Source organism: Pelophylax lessonae, assembly GCF_965119305.1.
Source record: "Pelophylax lessonae genome assembly, chromosome: 4".
NCBI classification, from domain to species: Eukaryota; Metazoa; Chordata; class Amphibia; order Anura; family Ranidae; genus Pelophylax; species Pelophylax lessonae.
The window spans coordinates 428305603-428327075 of NC_138771.1; the positions used below are offsets into that span (position 1 = coordinate 428305603).

Here is a 21473-nt window from a genome sequence, read left to right on the forward strand (position 1 = left end):
GTAAGAAACCTTTTCAACATACAACACTAAATATTCAGTGTTACATGTATTCAAGAAATATACATACTAAAATGCATTACAGTATATTACAACAAATAATAGCAACTTGTTTAAAAGGAATTAATTCTTTAATACTGTAATTCCAAAGTTTGGCCTCAAAGCGCCGCTGTTTGACCAATAAATGTATAGAACTGGAACTACACCAGTGTTTTCCTCAGTGAAACACACAGCAGGTCTGCAAGATAGAAGACATTTTCTTTTATATCCTTTCTACTCAAAGTGCAACATGTTTGCTGTTATTTTAATGAACTGAGCAGTTTGGTACACCCATCTTACTTTGCCGGATTATATTTCCCAAAAGGATTTTGGAGCAGAGTTACATGCAAATAATGCCTGAGATGAAGGAACCCTTAAAGGTAAACAAAGGAATCAGATGGCAAGTAACATTTCTCTTCTTATTTTCCTGGTTGTGTCATTCAGTCTCTGGTCAGATTCATTATTCCATTGTAGAAGAAATGAAAAAAGACTCTGTTATAGCAAATATTGCAGATGATCTTGGATTAGATATAAACAAATTGTCATCTAGAAAACTGCAGATTGTGCCTCATGTTTCAGAGAAATATTTTTATGTGAATCCAGGTAATGGAAATCTCTATGTGAGAGACAAGATAGACAGAGAAACACTGTGTGGATCAGCAGGTATCTGCTCTCTAATATTTGATGCAATGGTTGAAAATCCTTATTATTTTTTCAGCATCAATATAGAAATTCAGGACATAAATGATAATGCTCCAGTATTTTTTCATGACACATTTACCATAGAAATTGTTGAGTTTACATTACCAGGAGCCAGATTTGCTTTACAAAGCGCAGAAGATGCAGATATTGGTATTAATTCTGTACAGACATACAAGCTTGGTGATAATCAATATTTTACACTGACTGAGACAAAAGGAGATGATGGGAGTACAATTCCAGAACTTATATTGGAGAAACCTTTAGATAGAGAAATTCAAAGTAATCATGAATTAATTCTAACAGCGTTAGATGGAGGAAATCCTGTTAGATCTGGTACTGTACTAATCAAAATAGTTATTGCTGATGCCAATGACAATGTTCCTAAATTTACACAAAATGTGTATAAAGTCAGTGTCAATGAAAATGCTCCTGTTAACTCAACTTTAATCATAGTGGAAGCAACAGACAAAGATGAAGGCACAAATGCACAGATCACTTACTCATTTAGTAAAAACTCCGAAAGCATTCATCATACAGGTATGTTTAGCATCAACTCTGCAAATGGAGAAATAAAAACAAATAGAAATTTTGATTTTGAAAAGATAAAAAACTATGAACTATCTGTACAAGCCAAAGATGGTGGAGGCCTTGTTGCCCATGCAAAGGTGCTAATAGAAGTGATAGATGACAACGATAATGCTCCTGAGATAATCATTACCTCATTATCCTCTTCTATTCCTGAGGATTCTGAACCTGGAACAGTGATTGCTGTATTACGAGTCAATGATCAAGATTCTGGGGAAAATGGGGAAGCTGATTGTCAGATTACAGAGAATGTACCTTTTGCGTTAAATCTGTCATCTAACAGATTCTATAAGATAATCACCACAAAAACTGTAGATAGAGAAAAAATGTCAAGCTATAATATAACCGTTGTAGCTACTGACAGAGGATCTCCTTCACTTTCCAGAAGAAGGACTATCAGATTAGAGATATCAGATACTAATGACAATCCACCAGCATTTATGAAATCCACGTATGTAGCTTATGTATCAGAAAATAACTTACCAGGAGCCTCAGTTTACAGTGTAAAAGCTTTAGATCCTGATGCTGGTGACAATGCTACAATCATGTATTCAGTTTTTAATACAAACATAGAAGATCATCCAGTATCCACATATTTCTCTATTAATATAGAGACCGGAGTTCTATATGCTCAAAGGTCATTTGATTTTGAGCAAAACAAAGAGTTCCTATTACAAGTAACTGCAAGAGACAATGGGTCCCCATCCCTAAGCAGCAATGTCACAATACTTATTCGAATAGTAGATCAAAATGACAACGCACCGAAAATTCTGTACCCTCCCCCAGAAAATGGCTTTACTGTGTTTGAGATGGTCCCTTTTTCTTCTGAACCTGGATCTTTAATAACAAAGGTGGTTGCAGTAGATGAAGACTCTGGACATAATTCGTGGCTGTCTTATCATTTCATGCAAGTCTCAGAACCATTTTACTGTATCATTAATGAACATACTGGAGAAATTAGGACATCACGGGCCTTTCAAGAAAAGGATGTACTGAATCATAAAGTTGTGGTGTTGGTAAAGGACAATGGAGTCCCCTCTCTCTCATCTACTACCACCTTAAGTCTGGTAATTGCAGACAGTTTTCAACAAGTGGTTCCTAAAAGTAACAGTCATGCTAATGATGGTAATCTTTATCAGCAGCTATACTTAGTGGTTGCCTTAGCACTGATTTCCTTGTTATTTATTGTAACTATTATGGTGGTTATCATATCAAAATGCAGAGTATCAAAATCCCCAACAACCTCTTTTAGTACAAGTTTGTATCCTCCCATGGATCCCAGAGTGCTCTCAATGTATAGTGATGGGACATTATCACTCCCCTATCCGTACAACTTCTGTGTGACTTTGGATTCAGCAGACAATGACTTTACCTATGTTCCTCCACATCAAAATGTCCCTGTGGAAAATTTAATTGACACGGATGATTTAGGACATGGAAATGAAAGTGTAAATAACCCATTGAAAATCAAGGGTAACGAGCAGGTAAGTCTTCAATCATACAGTATTTATCATACTTTACCATTTAAAAATGTATTGCAGGTATCAGTGTCACTATTATATTTTTTTCTGTTATAACAAACAGGTGACAGTATCTTTGTAAAGTCCCCTAATATAAACTTTAACAGCACTCCCTTCGGCTCCTGAAATTTCCGTGATCTGGCTGATGTTGGGCACTAAGGGGAGCTGTGAACTTCATTAGTATGTGACTTGTGGTTGTAAATGGGATTCTTTCAGAACATACACCAGTTACTAGTGGTGTATCACAAGGCTCTGTAACAGGTCATGTTCTATTTAACCTGTTTGAATGTGATATAACTAAAGGTGGTTTAATTAAAGTTTTGGTGGTAAGGTATGTTTATTTGCTGATGACACAAAGTTTTGCAATAGTGTTGATTTTCCTGGAGATGTTTGTAACATAGAACATGATTGGGCATTGCTGAAATCTTGGTCAAAGCAGTGGAACTGCAGTTCATTGTTTCTAAATGTAAAATAATGCGGCTAGGGAAAAATTACTGAGGGCACTTATTGTGGAAATTTGCAAAATGAGCAGTGTGGCCATGCAGTGGGAAAAGTTAATATAAATCTAGAGTGTATCACTAGAGGGGTCCTTAGCAGGAGGAAGGAGATTCTGATTCCCTTATATGGATATTTAGTTAGGCCTAATTTAGAATAGTGTCCAGTTCTAGAGAAATCTCACCTACAAAAAGATGCTAATAATAGACAGGCAACAAAAATGGTGAAAGGTCTGAGGAGCAAAACATATCAGGAGAGACTGTGGGAACTTATCATGTACAATCTGAAGGAAAGAAGGGAAATGGGAGACATGATAGAAAACTTTAAATACACCAAGGGGTTGAATAAGGTTCAGGAGGACAGTATTTTCAATTTGAAGCCAAGATCAAGAACATGGGGACAAGACCTCAAACTAGCAGGAGGAAATTTCAATACTATTACTAATCTTAAATTTTTTTTTTTTTCACAAGAGCAGTTAATGCTTGGAAAAGACTTCCAGCGCAGTTAGTGAGTCAGATAACAGTAGGTGGATTGAAACATGTTTTTTATCTGTTATCTGTTTCTTTTTTTTTTTTGTAAAATTCTTTTTATTGAAGTTTTCACACAAACAAAACATACAAAAACAATAGACCAGCTCACCCCAACATAGGGGAGTCACACAAACAGCAACATCAAAACAGTAAAGTCCCCCCCCACCCCCCACCCTGGCAACCCAACCCCCAAACACAGCCGGATTCCCTCCGAAAAAAGCAGGATATTGGGACCCGGAACGACTGAGCCCCGGCGCACCAGTGCCCAGCCATCCCCGCTCCCAGCCCACACATAAAGGAAGCATCACTCAGTTAGGTGAACATTATCATAACAAATTACAAACGCTATCTACTGTACCGTAACAGGAGACTCCACCCATGCCCTCCACACTTTCTCAAACTTCTTGGGGCACCCTCGGGACAAATATGTTTCTTTATAAAGGGGCAACACGGCATTCACCAGACCCTTCCAGTACAGCAGGGAAGGCGGGGTCACCTTCTTCCATTGTAACAATATGGCCTTCTTGGCATAAAATAGCAATATAGTTAGAAGGGTTCTATGTGCCACCGAGGGAACCACCTCCTCCACCAAACCCAGCAGACAAACACTTGGAGTCAGCGGGACCGCAGTCATCAGCACCTCCCCTAAGCAGGTGGTAACTTCCGACCAGTAGCGCTGAATCAGCGGGCAATCCCAGAAAATATGGGACGCATCCGCCGGAGAGGCAGAGCATCGCTAGCATTCAGCGGAGGACGTGGGGTAAATTTTAGCTAGTCTAGCAGGAGTGTAGTATATTCTATGGAGAAACTTGAACTGAATAAGTTTGTCTCTAGCAGCAACGAGGTGTTTGAATGGTTCAACCCACATGTCATCCCAGTCCTCCCCCTGGAGTTCAGGAATTTCAGCGGTCCAACGCTCCCTACACTTCACAATACTTGGTGGAGTCAGTCTGAATAAATCCTTGTAAACTGAAGATAGGGTTTTGGTCAGGTCAGGATTAGTTAGCATTAATTCTAGGTCAGATGGTACCGGTTCAATCTTGGTGTCAGTAAATTGGCATTGAAAGGCGTGACGCAGCTGTAGGTATCTGAAAAAATGAGTTGAGGGTAAGTCATGTCTTGTACGTAGGTTGTCAAATGATAGCAATTCTCCCTCTGTCGTTATGTCCCCTAACGTCTTCACCCCCACAGTAGCCCACACCATAGGGTCAGGTAAGCGGTAAAAATGAGGGAGCTTTGGATTCATCCAAAGAGGGGGAGACGGGGAAAGTCCAACGTAGCTGGGGCAGGCCAGTCGTACAGTCTGGCTCCACACCCTAATGGTAGCCTTCATTGACGCTGTCAACGGGAGGTCGGAACCCACCCCCCTGTGGAGAGCCAGACGGAGACTTTCATAGGATCCCAGGTGCGCCGCCTCCAGGACCGTAGCCGAGTCCTCCTCATCCGCCCGCAGCCATCGCCTCGCAAAAACCATTTGCCCAGCCAGATAATATTTCCGCCAATCAGGGAGAGCCAGACCTCCGCTACCCCAAGGCTCCTGGAGGGCCCGAAGGCCAATCCTGGGAACCACGGGGGTCCAGAGGAAGGAGCTAATAATACTATCCAATCTGCTAAAAAACGTCTTTGGAACCCACAGCGGGGAGTGGCGCAAGAAATATAGAACCACAGGGAGAAACTTCATTTTAAGGAGGGCTATTCTTCCCATTAGGGAAAGCGGAATCCTCCTCCACACCTGCACCAGGCGCTGAAGCCTAGGCAGGAGCGGGAGGAGATTCAGGTCATAATAGTCCTTCGGATGCCTAGTTACCCGGACCCCAAGGTAGGTAAATGCGTCAACCCAACCCGGGAAGGGGCCATCTCCAACTAGTGCACCAGGCACTCCTGTTACAGACAACATCGAGGACTTTCCCCAATTCACCCGGAGTCCCGAATACTTGCCAAATTCATCCAAGATCCGTAAGACAGCCTGTAAGGAAGGACCAGGATCATTAAGGAAAAGAAGCATGTCATCAGCGTATAACGCCACACACTCCTTTATGGAGCCTACTCTGACCGCCTCAAAACCCTGCGAGGAGCGCAATGCAATGGCAACCGGTTCGATGGTAAGCGCAAAAAGGAAGGGCGATAGGGGGCAACCTTGACGGGTCCCCCTACCCACCCTAAAATACACTGAGGTCAACAGACCCAAGCGAATGGCCGTACGAGGAGAAGAATATAGCAGTTTCACCCAAGTCCGGAAATTGGGGCCAAAACCCATGAGCGACAGGACCGTGTGCATATAGGTCCAGTCGACAGAGTCGGAGGCCTTTTCTATATCAATAGAGACCACTACGCATTGCGAGGAGGCAGCCACCGGGAGTTGGAGGTGCGTAAACAGACGCCGAATATTGGTATCCACCGATTTCCCCGGCATGAAACCCGTCTGGTCAGGGTCAACCAAGGTATGTATGACTTTCGCCAGACGATTTGCTAGGACTTTGGTTAGGACCTTCAGGTCTGCGTTCAGCAGGGCTATGGGCCTGTATGAGGAACAGTCCTCAGGGTCTTTTCCCGGTTTTGCCAGCAGCACCATATATGCATCCATCATGGACGGCGGGAGAGCCCCCCCCTCCTGGCAGTGTTGAAACAGGGCACTCAGGCGCGGGGCCAACTGCTCCGAGAACTCCTTATAGAAGTCCGCAGGGAACCCATCCGGGCCCGGAGCCTTCTGCGGCGGGAAGGAGGCAATGGCCCCTTCCACTTCTAGGGGAGTGATCGGAGCGTCTAGCAAGGCGCTATCTTCATCAGTCAGGGTAGGTAGAGCCAGGCCACGGAGAGTAGTCTCCATGACAGCATCGTCATAGTCATGGACAGGGGCATATAAGGACTCAAAGTAATTCCTGAACTCCTCCAAAATATCCCGCGGATCAGTGAGCATTTCCCCCCTAGAACTCTTAATACGTGGGATGTTAATAGGGGCCCTCTGATCCTCCACCAACCTAGCCAAGAATTTGCCATTTTTATCCCCTTGTGCAAAGGCAGCAGCCCTGAAATGGGAAGCCTCAGTATGGGCCAGATCAGACAGGTGGAGTGAGAGGAGACGCCTCGCCTCCAATAAGGAGGTGTAAGTGGACTCGGATGGCGAAGCAGCACGATCCCGCGCCCTCTCCCTCTCCACCTCCTGCATAGACCGGAGCTCCCCATTATGATCTTTCCTGGCAGTTTTAATAGCTGAGATGCACTCCCCCCTGGCCACTGCCTTGAAGGCCTCCCAAACCACGAAGGCTCGGCAGAGTCTACATTGCTCACCCAGTACGTCTGGACCGCCTGTACCAGGTGGGAGGTGACCTGATTCTGTTGAAGCCAGCCCGTAGACAGTCTCCAACCCCGCTCTCCAGCCCCCAACCGGAGGTGCACTGTCAAGAGAAGCGGGTTATGATCAGACACCCCCCCAGCCAAGTAATCAGCAGCAGTCACGAGGGACTGGAAACGAGCACTACCAAAAGCCAGGTCTATCCTGGCCGCCGAGCGGTGCGTAGTGGACAGGTGAGAGTACTCCCTACCATCCGGATGCTTCCAACGCCATAACTCAACCAGGCCCTGAGCAGCCGCCCAGGCAACCAGATCCTCCGAGGCCTGTCGGGTGGGGTTGGAAGTATCCAACGCCCCATCCAAAATCGCATTAAAATCACCCATACATAACATAGGCAGGGAGGCATGAGCCGAGAGCTTAGCAGGCAGGTCATACAGCATCTGAACATTAAAGGGAGGAGGTACATAAACAGCAACCAAAATAAATTTGAACGAATACAATTCCATCACCACAGCCACATATCGTCCCCCCTGGTCTGAGATCACCTGGTGGACGGAACATGGAATAGATTTACTGATAAGCACCGATACACCTCTGGCGTACGTGGAGTATGTGGCATGAAACGCCTTTTGAATCCACAGTTTCTTCAAAGCGAGAACCAGATTACCATCCAGGTGAGTCTCTTGCAGGAGGACGACATGCGGTTTCGCCTGTTTCAAACATTGAAATACACTGGCCCGTTTATATTTATTGTTCAGACCTCTCACATTCCATGAGAGGAAGCGTACTGCATCAGCCATGGGCATCAATAAAAAATGTCAGCAGGGATTCAGAAAAAGAAATGTTCCACCAAAAATAGCGTTGTGAACTGAGAGCAAGTAGCAGCAAAAGGATCCAAGACCACTGAGGCTGAAACGTTAGAGGGTCGAGTTGCCAACAAAACATTCCCAATGCCCTTATACCAGCAAAAACAAAAAAAAACAAAAAACTAGTAACCATCCAGCCGGTATGAGGCTTAAGTCCAGAACTCCCCAACATCTGGAACTGTGGACGAGTGTCAAATGCGATCAAAGTCCGGCAGTCTCTTAGGTGATGACAATAGAAAAGACTCCAGAGGAGCCCCCGGAACCAACAGGGCAGCCAAGGGGCATTGCAGGAAACAGAAGGGGAAGGGTATCGCACCAGAGAGATGGCACAGGCCCACTATGCGGCCAGCATAGAACCACATGCATGATCCAGGAGGGGGAATAAACAGGTAGAGGAAGCGGCACTTCAGCGCAGACCATCCAGCCAGTCAGAAACCTCTTGCGGCGTTTCATAAAATTTAACTGCGCCATTGTATTGGATCCTGAGCCGACTGGGATACGTCATGCTGTACTTAATCTCCTTATCCCTGAGTCGTTTGCGCACCTCCGTGAACGAACGACGTTTCCTCTGGGTTTCCGCAGAAAAGTCAGGGAAAAGCATAATCCGGGTATTTTCAAAGTGCAGATCCTGGTGCTTCCTGGCCTCTGTTATCTGTTTCTTAACCTTTGATGCTGTTGTTGAAAATTCCTTACAGTTTTTCAGCATCACTGTAGAAATTCAGGACGCTCCAGTATTCTTTCAAAATACCAACATTGTGGAAATTGTTGAACTTACATCTGAAGGTGCAAAGTTTGCTTTTCAAAGTACAGAAGATCCTGATATTGGAATGAATTCTATGCAAAAATACAAGCTCAGTGATAACTATTGTTTTTCACTGTCTGAGAATACATTTCCCAGAAATTGTTTTAGAGAAACCTTTAGATTGAGAGACAAATTATTCATAAACTATTTCTTACAGATGTGGATGGGGGGAATCCTGTTAAATCTGGCATGGCCCTAGTTAAAGTTGTTATTATTTATGCCAATGATAATACTCCTATATTTACCCAAGACTTGAATAAAGTTTGGGTCAGTGAAAATACCCCCGTAAACTCTTCAATAATTAAAGTGGAGGCAACAGACAAAGATGAAGATGCCAATGCATAGATCATGTATCATTTTAGTACAACTTCACAAAATATACAGTATATATATATTAGTATATTGACCATTCCAATAGTGAAATAAAAACAATTAAAGATTTATATTTTGAAAGTATAAATATGAACTGTCTGTTCAAGCTAAAGATGGAGGTGGTCTTGTTTTCCAAAGTATTAGTTGATGTTTTGGATGAGAATGACAATACTCCTGATATTTCCATCACCTCACTATCTTCTCCAGCTCCTGAAGATTCTGAACCTGGAACAATAATAGCTCTAATTCAAGCTGATGATGCTGATTCAGGAGAAAATGGGGAGGTTGACTGTCATTATCTAGAAAATGTTCAATTTGAGTTAAAACTGTCATCAAAGAGATTTTACAGTATTCTTTCAACAAGTTTTCTGGACAGGGAGAAAGCATCTAGTTTATAACATTACTATTCTAACTACTGACAGAGAAACCCCATCACTGTCAAACAGAAGAACTATAAAATTGCATATACTAGTAAATGACAACACACCAGTATTTGCAAAGTCTAATTATATTGTATATGTACCTGAGAATAATGTACCCGGATTTTCAATATATAGTATGCAAGCTTCAGATCCTGATATGGGAGAGAATGCTAAAATAACATACTCAATCTCAATTATTGACACAGAAGAATATTCATAAACTTCCTTTCTGTCCATCAATATAGACAGTGAATCTCTCTATGCTTAAAGATCATTTGATTATGAGCAGCACAAAAAGTTTGTAATACTGGTAACTGCAAGAGACAAAGGGTATTCACACTTAAGCAGCAGTGCAACACTAATCATTCATATTGTGGATCAGAATGACAATACACCACAAATCTTGTACCCATCACATGAACTTGGTGGATCATCTGGGTTTGAAATTGTCCCATTTAACTCTGAGCAAGGGTTTTTAGTAACAACGGTGGTTGCAGTGGATACAGACTCTGGACATAATGCTTGGCTCCCTTACCAGTTCTTGTCAGAACAATCTTCCTTTATCATTGAGCAATACACTGGTGAAATTAGAACTTTGTGTGTCTTTTAAGAGAAGGATGAATAAAATCGCAAGATTGTTGTAAAGGTAGAGGAGAATAGAAAAACTCTCTCTCTTGGCGACAGTCACAATCAATCAGTCTTTTGGTTGCTGACAATTTTCAAAAGGTGGTTCCCAAAGTTAGTAATCAAACTATTGATCAAAATCTTCAAACAAATGTATAACTGTACCTAGTTATCGCCTTAAAATTCCTTTTTATTTATGGTAACTCTCATAATATTTATCATATCCAAATGCAAAGAGTCTAAACCACTGTCAACCTTTGGATGTTTGAGCACAAGTCTTTACCCACCTGTACATCCAAGAGTGCTTTCCATGTATAGTGATGGAACCTTATCTCTACCCTACTCATACAATGTTTGTGAGGCTTTGGCAGACAATGACTTTACTTATATGACACAAAGTCAAAATGTCCCTGTGGAAAATTTAATTGACACAGATGATTGGTAATGAAAGTCTAAAACAGCCATTGTCCGCCAACAGTATAGAACAGGTGAGTAATTTACACGTTTTACTTGATAATGATTTTCTTTTTTAGAACATAGTCTGTATCATTTTTGTTGGGAGTGTGAACTAAATAAGCATATATTATTGGCATTTAGCAACAAAATTCAGCATAAAATGTGTATCTGTGAGTTAACATGCATAGGTATTATGATTAATGAAACCAAAACTTGCAAGTATTAAATAGCTACATTTCATTCATTGCAAGTTAGAATAATATATTGTTGGGTCCCATGCTCATTATTGTGTTATAATGGTGACTCAAAGATATCATAATAAGTTATACAGGTTACATTGGTAATAAATATTTATGATGAAATATTTGTGGTATATATGTTTATGATAAACCCTGAGCAGTATTGATAATGAATGTTTCATATATTTCTGATTCACTGTGGGTTTTTTTAAACACATTTCAGTTCTAATTTTTTATGTTCATTTGTGTGTGCAATACATTCGTATAGTAAACCCTGCACAGTATTGATAAGGGATTTTGAACATATTTCCAATTCTTCATGAAAAATCAGCTATTTACAAATGCCATGAACGTCATTCAACCCAGCCAATCATGCAAGAAAGGTTCCAAACAATCTTCAAATCTGGTACTCACTTCTGATAGCAATACCATTGCTTTTTTCCTAATAGAGACGTTTTAATAAAAAGAAGAAATTTATTTTGCCCCTAACCTACCTGTAGAGACTTACAGACAAAATAAACAAAGCTTGAAAGATATTTTAAAATAGTTCACACCTAAACTAATCAATGTCTACAGATAAACCCCCATTGTTATAAGGGGGAGATCCTCTTTTTATATTTACTTTTTCTTTGTTGTTAGAAAACAACATATTCCTATGGCCTTACTGCGAGGTTCCAGAGCACTGACTGAACTATGACCCAAACATAAATTCTATTTCTGTTTGTAGCTATAATAACATGTTCAATATTAGTATCTTAATTAGATGCATCACCTTGTAAATGCAGTTTCTCTGCAAAGGGCCCCTCCCCAACACCCTATACTCACCTTACCGCACCTCCAGTCACCTCTTGTGCAATTAGAGCATGAAATTATTGGTGACAGCAATCCAGGGGAGCAGTGATGTCAGTCCCTCTGTCATGTGAGATAAGCAAATACTTTCAATATGTAAGTGACATGTTTATTGGTATATATATATAGAACACGCTGTGAGCTACTATACAATCACATGAATAATAGTAATAAACCCTTACATAAAAGATATAAAACTTCTTATTCATTAAAACAAATTAAAGTGCATTGTGCAAATATAAAGTGCAAAAAGTGACAAAGAACACTGCCTGTTTACATACTGTGAAGATTTTGAGTGGTAAGAAACATGTTTAAATATAACAAAGTGACAATGCAAAATTGAAAATGCCAAATGTGGACAACTAGCAGTCTTCACAAAGAGTATGAATAAAGTCCCAATGTTCATTCATGGTGAGATCCAGATAAATCCAGACAAATGAGCATAGGTTACTTGGAGGGGTCACCACTGTGAATGATATCCACCAGCAGCATTTAAGACAGTAGTTAATAACCAATGCAGAGATGTTCCACAGAGTACAGAGATGTACAACTTCCACACGAGACGTTCCAAAACGGTGATCTCCAGGGACAAAAACTCCACCACTACAGTCAGGTCCCCTCTCATTACACATCAACATTTACCCATTCAGGAACAACAAAACATCTCTGAATAGTGTAAAACCATAAAATTGAGCATTTATTTAAAATGCTGAACTCTTACACTCAATAGGTGGTAAAGCGCTTACGGGTATATCCAAATAGTGAAGAACATATTGTACGCAATAGCCCAGACAGGACTTGACCCAACACATTTCATCTAAATAGACATCATCTGGGGTGGGAGCATATTTTGGTCATTGTATTTAAATAAAAATGATGACCCCCAATAATCGCAATAACCTGTGTTTGAATGACCATTTCTTATTCCCAGTCACTTCCGGTTATACTAAAATGGCGGAGAGGATGTGCACATGAATTCTCGCTATGATTACTGAAAGTGTGCCTGTGTCATTTGCGCCTCTCACCAGGGTGGCGCAGAGATGTGCTTGTTGGTGCAAGATGGTGCATGTCTAGCCCCAAGGAAGTATCGGTGGACTACACATACTCAGATGGGCAAAAATAAATCCCTGCTTCTGCCGTGAAACAGTCAGAGACTTACACCTCAAGCCTTGGTACAATATGGTCATGAAAACAACATGGTCACATGACTAGAGACGGTTCATATAGTCTCTATATACTAGTAAACATAGCAAAGGTATAATGACAATAAATATCAGATAAACAAAACTATTATTTTTAATCAATTAAAATTGCGGGTACATAAGGAATGATAGTAAACAGTATATTAATCTCCAGGGTTAATAAATATGAGTGTCACGTCTGAAAAAATGTGTGGAATAACTATTCTCTCTAATGCTTATCTGGGCAATATACAAAAAGTTATAGTACTGGAAAAAATCTTCTGAAGACGGCACGATTGATGATGAAACATGTCAAGCTGGGATGCATGTCGCACTACGTTGTACACAGGTGGAATGCACGCTGCTTGCTGGCACACTGCTCACATAGGATGGATTTTTAACTATTTTTGTATGTGAAGCCTACTACAAAGGCTTTTAAAAAAACTACCCTAAACTTTTTTACACTATGAGAAGTCTGTTTTCAGTTTTTTCTCCTCTTTTCACCCATTAACTCCCAGTTTTGTAACCTTTTGATCACCGCGAGGAGGCTCCATCAGTAACCGGCTGGAGGATATACTTTGGTCACAGGGACCACAAAAGCCTGTATTGATCCTTTTGTCATAAGTCAAGGAGGGTCAACAACATCTGGAGAGTGCGGACCTTCACCTTACTTCTGCACGTGGTGGTTTCTTTGGGCTTAATATTGGAGGAACCTCTTAATCACTGCAGGAAGGATTTCACATATTGGATGTCACAGAAGAATATCTGGGACTATGCACTTTAATTATCACTATATGGACTTCACTTGTGTTTGATTTTAGTTTGAATGTGTGCTTGGTTAAAATAAAAGGGCTGCCATGAGCAGCGCAAATTAACTTGTTACACCACATGCATTGCGTGTGCGCTAATGCAACTGACATGTCTGAATAGGCTTTTACATTTTTACTTTTACTAAAGCCCCCCTTACATTTATATTTTTTATATATTTCGATCTTATATTTTAACATGCTTTAGAATGTATAAACCATTCTAAGATGGAAGATTTTTTATGTGTACTTCAATACAAATATCCCAAGGTCAGGATTTAGATATAATTACCAACAGTATATATGTTTTAATATTTTAAACATCTACACCTAACTAATGCATTCTGTAAGCAGTTACATAAAAAAAAAAGTTTTTTCGGATTTATAAGAAGTAAAAACAGAAAATGTAGGCTACTTTACTTCTCAACTGTAAGATTGCAGTTTCTTAGTTTTGCCATAGAGCGCTGCTGTTTGACCAAAACAATACATTTCTGGAGATCCACTGGTATTTTGCTTACTCAAACATACTGCTAAGCTGCAGGGAAGACACAGCCATGTTGTCTGGATCCTTACCACACAAATACTAGAACATTTTTACTGGTTAAACAAGATAAATTCCTTTTAAGTTAATTTTATTGGAGATTTCAGTTTTTAGAATGGATAGCAAGGAACCTTTTACAACAACATACAAAGGAATCAAATGGTAAGTAATATTTTCCTGGCACCCTGTAATTTAGTCTCTAGTCAGATTCACTAATCCATTGTAGAAGAAATGATTAAGGATTATATTATTTAAAATATTAATATATATATATATATAAATAATATATATATTGAAGATCTTGAATTAAAAATTAATAAATTAATTGTCAGCTATAAAATTGAAAACTGTATCACACGTTCCCGGAGAAATTTTGTGAATTTAGACAATGTAAATCTCTGTGTGAAGGACATGATAGATGTATAAAAATTGTGTGAAACAGAAGCTTTAACATCTTCAAAGTCAAAATTAAAATTCAGGATATAAATGACAATTTACCACATTGTTTTCATGGCAAACTGAACTTGGAAATTATTGAATATACTACACCTGATGCAAGATCTGTTTTACAAAATGCTAAAGATCTAGAACTTGGTAATAATTCAGTACAAACATATAATCTTGAAATCATCAAAAAGCAAATTATTGTGTTGATGCAGCTTAAAATTATGACGTGTATGTCTGTATTGAAACACAACAGAAGGAATTATTAATATAAGTAATTGATAAAGGCAATGGATCACCACCAGCTCTGAGCAGCAAGGCAGCATTTATTATACAAATAATGCTCCAGAAATGTTTTACCCATCACCAGAAAACAGTGCATCAACTATGTTGAGGTGGTCCTATTTACTTCACCACAAGGTTCTGTAACAATAAAAGCATACAAAGGACATCATGTGTCTTTCGAGAGAAGTATACATTGAATCATAAGGTTGTCATGATGGTAAATGATGGATATCCACCACTATAATCTTAAGTCTTATAATTGCGGACCCTAGATGGTTCCTAAATTTGGTGATCAACTGAAAGATCTAGTCTAAATTGCAGTTATATTTACAGTGTAACTAAAGGCAACTTTTTTTGGATAAAGAGGAGATGGATTAGAACACCTGTCAGTTTGTATTGCTGTATGTGCCCCTTTTAGTGAGATTCACCCTGTCTAATAATGTTTACCATTATTATTAAAAAGTGAAAGTAAAAGCAAATCTGAAATTTTGGGTTTTCACCAGAACAGTATTAGAGGGGAAATCTTCCAATGGGGATACAATTCCTCCATTTCAATTTGTGTTCCAGAAGCATTGTAGATAATAGTACAACTGCATTTCCTAGCATTCTTTCCATGGGCATAATTAGGTAATAAAGGAGGTAACAAATGTTTTACTAGGAAGAGGGGGAAGGAATGCCTTGCTGACAATTTTCATCACATGACAGCAGACAGCACCGCGTCCTAATGTTTTCCTAGAGTATTCAGGGGTAGGGTGTAAAGGTAAAATTAGCAAAAATCTGTGCAACCAATTGATCACACAGTGAGAAAGTTAAAAGTTGTATACATATAAATTTATATATATATATAAGCGGCTGCTATCACTAAGTAAGTTTTCACCGCATACCGTATCTCTAGTAATATCAAAAACAGTGCTGCGCCACTTAAATTTCAAATAAATTAATATTCTATGTATCCAGTAAAAAATACTAAATAACATGCTACAATATAGTGCAAATAAATAATTAAAACACTGGCACTTTCCTAATAGCATCTGATTTGCAGTGTTTGCACAGATTATTTGCACACGTTTTTTTGCACTTTATTGGGACTTTATTATTATAAGGACCTATATTGATATTGTGATATATATTGGTTCATTTCCACTGTATTTGACTATTTTTTGCATATTCATTTTTTATTGGTATCAATTTTGACATTAACTCATAATTTAGCCTTATTTATTTAGACTTTATTGTAGCACTATATTTAGTATTTTTACTGGATACATAGAATATTAATTTATTTGAAATTTAAGTGGCGCAGCACTGTTTTTGATATAACTAGAGGGTGTAAAGGTGGCCACTTAATAGAAGAAAGTGAAGACACAGTGGGGTTCATTTACTAAAACTAGAGAGTGCAAAATCTATTGCAGCTCTACATAGAAACCAATCACCTTCCAGGTTTTTTTTTTGACAAAGCTGAATTGAACAAACTGAAGTTAGAAGCTGATTGGCTACAATGGACAGCTACCATGGACAGCCAGATTTTACACTCTTCAGATTTAGTAAATCAACCCCAAAGTGATGGAAGCACTCTTTATCTTCTTCTTTGTCATATACACAAACATTAACATGGTATTATTATGACAGCACTGTATTTGATAGTAATTCTATTGATTTGCATTCAGGTCTGCTTTCATGTATACTGACATTTTTGCACATGGAATAAAAGAGCCCTTTCTACACCAACACTGAAAACCTTGTTAGGGTTCTCCTTTTGGATTTTGATGCTATACTATATTAGCACATAAGTCAGTCTTTCCAGGGTCAAGATGACAAATATTTAGTGATCAATTGCAGAGTGCAGAGAGGGAACCCAGAGCCTTGATTAGCAACTCCTCTGAGAGGTTATTAATCAAATGCTATCCTTTTTACTGTCACTGCCATAACTGATTTGGAAGATCAGATGAAAATGAAGAATGGGCTGAAGGTTTACTTTCAATAATGATGCCAGGTTCTGACATTCCTTTGCTGAAAGGAAAATGTGATCCAGAAGACCTTTTTAAAATCCTAGCTGCAGAAGCTGGGTAGACAGCAGTCTGGGAACTACCTGCATTCTATGTTCAGGTAACAGACAAGGAGGCATCATGGATTTAATAAAATCCTGGTGTCTACATAAAGAGAACCTGCCATTCTCTATAAACTATCATATAGGAACCTTATTAGGCCACCCCCTTACTTTGTGATAGTAGTAAGGTAAAAAAAGGAGCAAACCATATAAAAAATAGTCAAGTAACCCCCCCCCCCCCCATCAAAAACAAAAAACAAAAAGAAAACAATCCCCATGGTAAAAATGTTTAGAAACCAAAAAGACCACACACACACACAAAATGGTATGCACATGTGTACATCCATTACATCCATTATAGATATGCCTGTGCATGCCAGGGGTAGAATAATCATTTTATAGCCATAATTCAAGTTTAATAATATATTAGGACTAGTATTATTTATACAAAAAAGTTACAAATTAAACAAGACCCGTGAGTGCACTCTCTCTCTTTTGTTTTATATGCGCTGCAGTCTCTGCTGTGCACCCGGGCCCTTTTTTAATCCTTTATTTGCGTGCAGTGGCAGTCATTGGATATTATGTATATATATATATATATATATATATATATATATATATATTATATAATTTATATAACTATTAAACTATTAACTATTAAATTGGTGTATGCTTTCTGATCTCCTTTAATTACATAAAGGGACATAAATAGGGGGCCCTTGCAAAGCAATTATGCAGCAATAGTTTTGTTTTATGAGAAAAAGCTAAATAATTTGAAAATATTTTCAAGAGCTGCAGTTCCTCAGTTTTACCTCTGAGCGCCACTGTTTTACCAAGAAGGAGACAATTTCATAATCGAAGATCCACTGACATTCTAAGCATGCACATTCTGCAGATTTGCAATAGGAGGAAACAGTCATTTTCCAGAGTCTGCTACACAGCCTTTTTTTATTTTTTCTCCATAAGCAAGTGGGTTATTGCCATACACATTCTTCTTGACCGGATTACAGCATTATTAAAAGACTTGAGAATGGCTGAGATGAAACTTCTAACACAGACATACAAAGCAATCCAATGGCAAGTAATATTTTCCTTTTTTTTCTCCTGGATGTGTCATTCGATCTCTGATCAGATTAACTATTCCATTGTAGAAGAAATGAGAAAAGACTCTGTTATAGCAAATATTGCTGGTGATCTTGGATTAGACATAAATCAACTCTTATCCAGGAAACTGAGAATCGTATCACGTGTTTCAGAGAAATACTTCTATGTGAACCTAGATAATGGAAATCTGTATGTAAAGGACAGGATAGATAGAGAGACACTGTGTGGGGTTGCAGCTATCTGCTTCCTAACCTTTGATGCTGTGACTGAATATCCCTTCAATATTGTTAGAGTCAGAATAGAAATTAAAGATATCAATGATAATTCTCCAAGCTTTTTCCATGACATGTTCAGTTTACAAATTTTAGAATCATCCTCAGTTGGAACTGGATTTGCTTTACAATGTGCAGAAGATCCAGATATTGGTATTTTTTCTGTGCAGACCTACAAGCTGAGTAACAATCAGCATTTTACAGTGACAGAGAAAGCCAGACCAGATGGAACAAAATATCCAGAAATTGTGTTAGAGAAACCCTTAGATCGAGAGGCACAGAACATTCATACATTAACTCTAACAGCCTTAGATGGGGGAAATCCTGTGAGATCTGGTACTGCTGTAGTAAAAATCATTGTAACTGATGCCAATGATAATTTCCCAGTATTTCTACAAGAGATTTACAAAGTCAGTGTAAATGAAAATATTCAAACCAATACTACAGTAATTACTGTAAATGCTACTGATAAAGATGAAGGTGTCAATGCACAGATCACATATTCATTTAGCAAAACATTAGGGAATGTCCATCATACAGGTATGTTTATCATTCACCCCACAGATGGTGACATTAAAGTAAACAGACATTTAGATTTTGAACAGGCAGGAAACTATGAGCTTTCTGTGCAAGCTAAGGATGGAGGGGATCTTGTTACTCATTGCAAAGTATTAATAGAAGTAATCGATATTAATGACAATGCTCCTGAGATATTAGTTAGCTCATTATCTACTCCAATACCTGAGGAGTCTGCAGTTGGCACAATGATAGCTCTCATTGAAATTCATGATCAGGATTCTGGAGACAATGGAGAGGTTGACTGTCAGATACTTGAACCAGTGCCTTTTGACTTGATAAAGTCATCTGACAGGTATTACAGAATAGCTACAAGGACTACTATGGACAGAGAACAACAGTCATCCTATAATATCACAGTAATAGCTACTGACAGGGGATTGCCTCCACTTTCCAACAGAAAAACCATGAGACTGGACATATCAGATGTTAATGACAACTCACCAGTATTTAAGAAGTCTTCTTATATTGCTCATGTACCAGAGAACAATTTGCCAGGAGCCTCAATATACAGCATACAAGCATTCGATCCTGACAGTGGAGAAAATTCCAAAATTACGTATTCACTCTCCAGCGTAAACACATCCAGCCTCCCAGTGTTATCTTATTTATCGATCAATATAGAGACTGGTGTTCTTTATGCACAGAAAATTTTTGACTATGAGAAAGTCAAAGAGCTCCAAATACAGGTTACTGCTAAAGACAGTGGATATCCATCTTTGAGTGGCAATGCCACATTTACAATTCGTATAGTGGACCAGAATGATAATGCACCAAAAATCTTGTATCCATCGCCAGAAAGTGGTGGCCAGTCTGTGTTTGAGATGGTTCCTTTTTCCTCTGAACCAGGTTCTTTAATAACAAAGGTGGTTGCAGTGGATGCAGATACTGGACATAATTCTTGGCTTTCTTACCATTTCCTACAATTGCCCGAGCCATCTAATTTTGTTATAAATGAGAACACTGGTGAAATTAGGACATCACGTGTTTTTCAAGAAAAAGATGTAATGAACCACAAGGTTGTGGTGATGGTGAAGGACAATGGGGTCCCCTCTCTTTCAGGTACTGTCACCATAAGCCTTGTTGTTGCAGACAATTTCCAGCAGATGGTTCCTAAAGTAAACAATCAAGTAAATGAAGATGTTCAAACAAGTTTGCAATTGTATTTAGTAATTGCCTTAGTGCTCATCTCATTTCTATTTATTGTGACAGTAATGCTGGTCATCATATCAAAATGCAGAGGATCAAGACAAACACCAACAATTGGATCACTCAGTACAAGTTTGTATCCTTCATCTGATCCCAGAATACTATCAATGTACAGTGATGGAACTTTACCTTTCCCTTATTCTTACAATGTTTGTGTGGCACTAGATTCAGCTGAAAATGACTTTACCTATGTAACATCTGACCAGAATGTCCCTGTAGATAATCTAATTGATGCCAATGACTCAGCACTTGGTAGTGAAAGTTCAAATCAAGATATGCAATCCAATGGTTTAATTGAGGTAAGTGAAATATAAGTGTTATGTTTCCTATAGTAAAAGGTTAAACAGAAATAAATGCTCATTACATCATAAGTGTATTCTTTAATGTAAAACTTAAAGTTTTATGTGGAGCCAAAAGTAAACCATCCTCATTTACTGCACAGCCATAGAGGCCTTCTTTTTGAGTTTTATATTCTAATGTGGGAAAGTTTCACATCGTTTACTTGGAGTGATTTACTGGTGGCAATAAATACTTTTTTAGTTTATTTCAAGAGGTATACAATAGGCTTTGTAAGGCTAAGCTCCTCAGCAACAGGCACCTGATTACAGCAGGATTTGTCCTCACCCTCCTCATACTGCCAATTACAATAACAAAAGATCCATACACATTTGCATTAGTGGATTTGCATGTGCTTATTTGGACAATAATAGGGTTGAATCTTATTTTTATGTTTTTCAACAAAAAAGTTTATTAAATGCTGAAAAAGCAATGTGTGGCTTTACTGATTTAGTACCTGTCGTTTGTTATTATTTTTTTATCAGAGAGGTTTAAGATATTACACTATGGCAATTTAATATTTTGTATGATACAATCATTATATTGAATTATACCAAATAATCCTATCTATTGTATATCGAATTAGAGAGTAATAAAATAACAGACCTGCTAGTCCTAGCACCTAGTCATGGTCATATTTATATATGGGACTTTGTAGGATATGGTACAGCAAGTAAAGGAGGTAAGCATATATAGTAAAATATACAATATTTTATTAAAAATTCATATTAAAACCATTATATATGATCAGTGTATACAATCATTAAACTCAATTGACAAACATGTAGGTGAATGGATGTTCTGGATTCTGCCCATTCAACGCGTTTCGCGGACTGATTTATACAGTCACCGCTTCAACAGGAATAGAGGCAGTTGATTCAC

The 21473-nt window shown here is 38.8% G+C and overlaps 1 protein-coding gene across 2 annotated transcripts in view; it reads left to right on the plus strand.

The window, feature by feature from the left end:
• The first annotated feature begins 374 nt into the window (after nt 1-374).
• Nucleotides 375-21473, plus strand: part of LOC309553178 (protocadherin gamma-B2-like) — a 374843-nt gene continuing 353744 nt past the window's right edge. The window contains exon 1 of one of the 2 annotated variants that reach the window (XM_082254109.1): nt 375-2807. In XM_082254109.1, the coding sequence (XP_082110235.1) occupies nt 381-2807 (2427 nt within the window). In that variant the 5' untranslated portion in view covers nt 375-380. Of the gene's footprint in view, nt 2808-18117; nt 20555-21473 lie in introns of those variants that run through there. The other variant, XM_082254120.1, reaches the window with a different exon arrangement.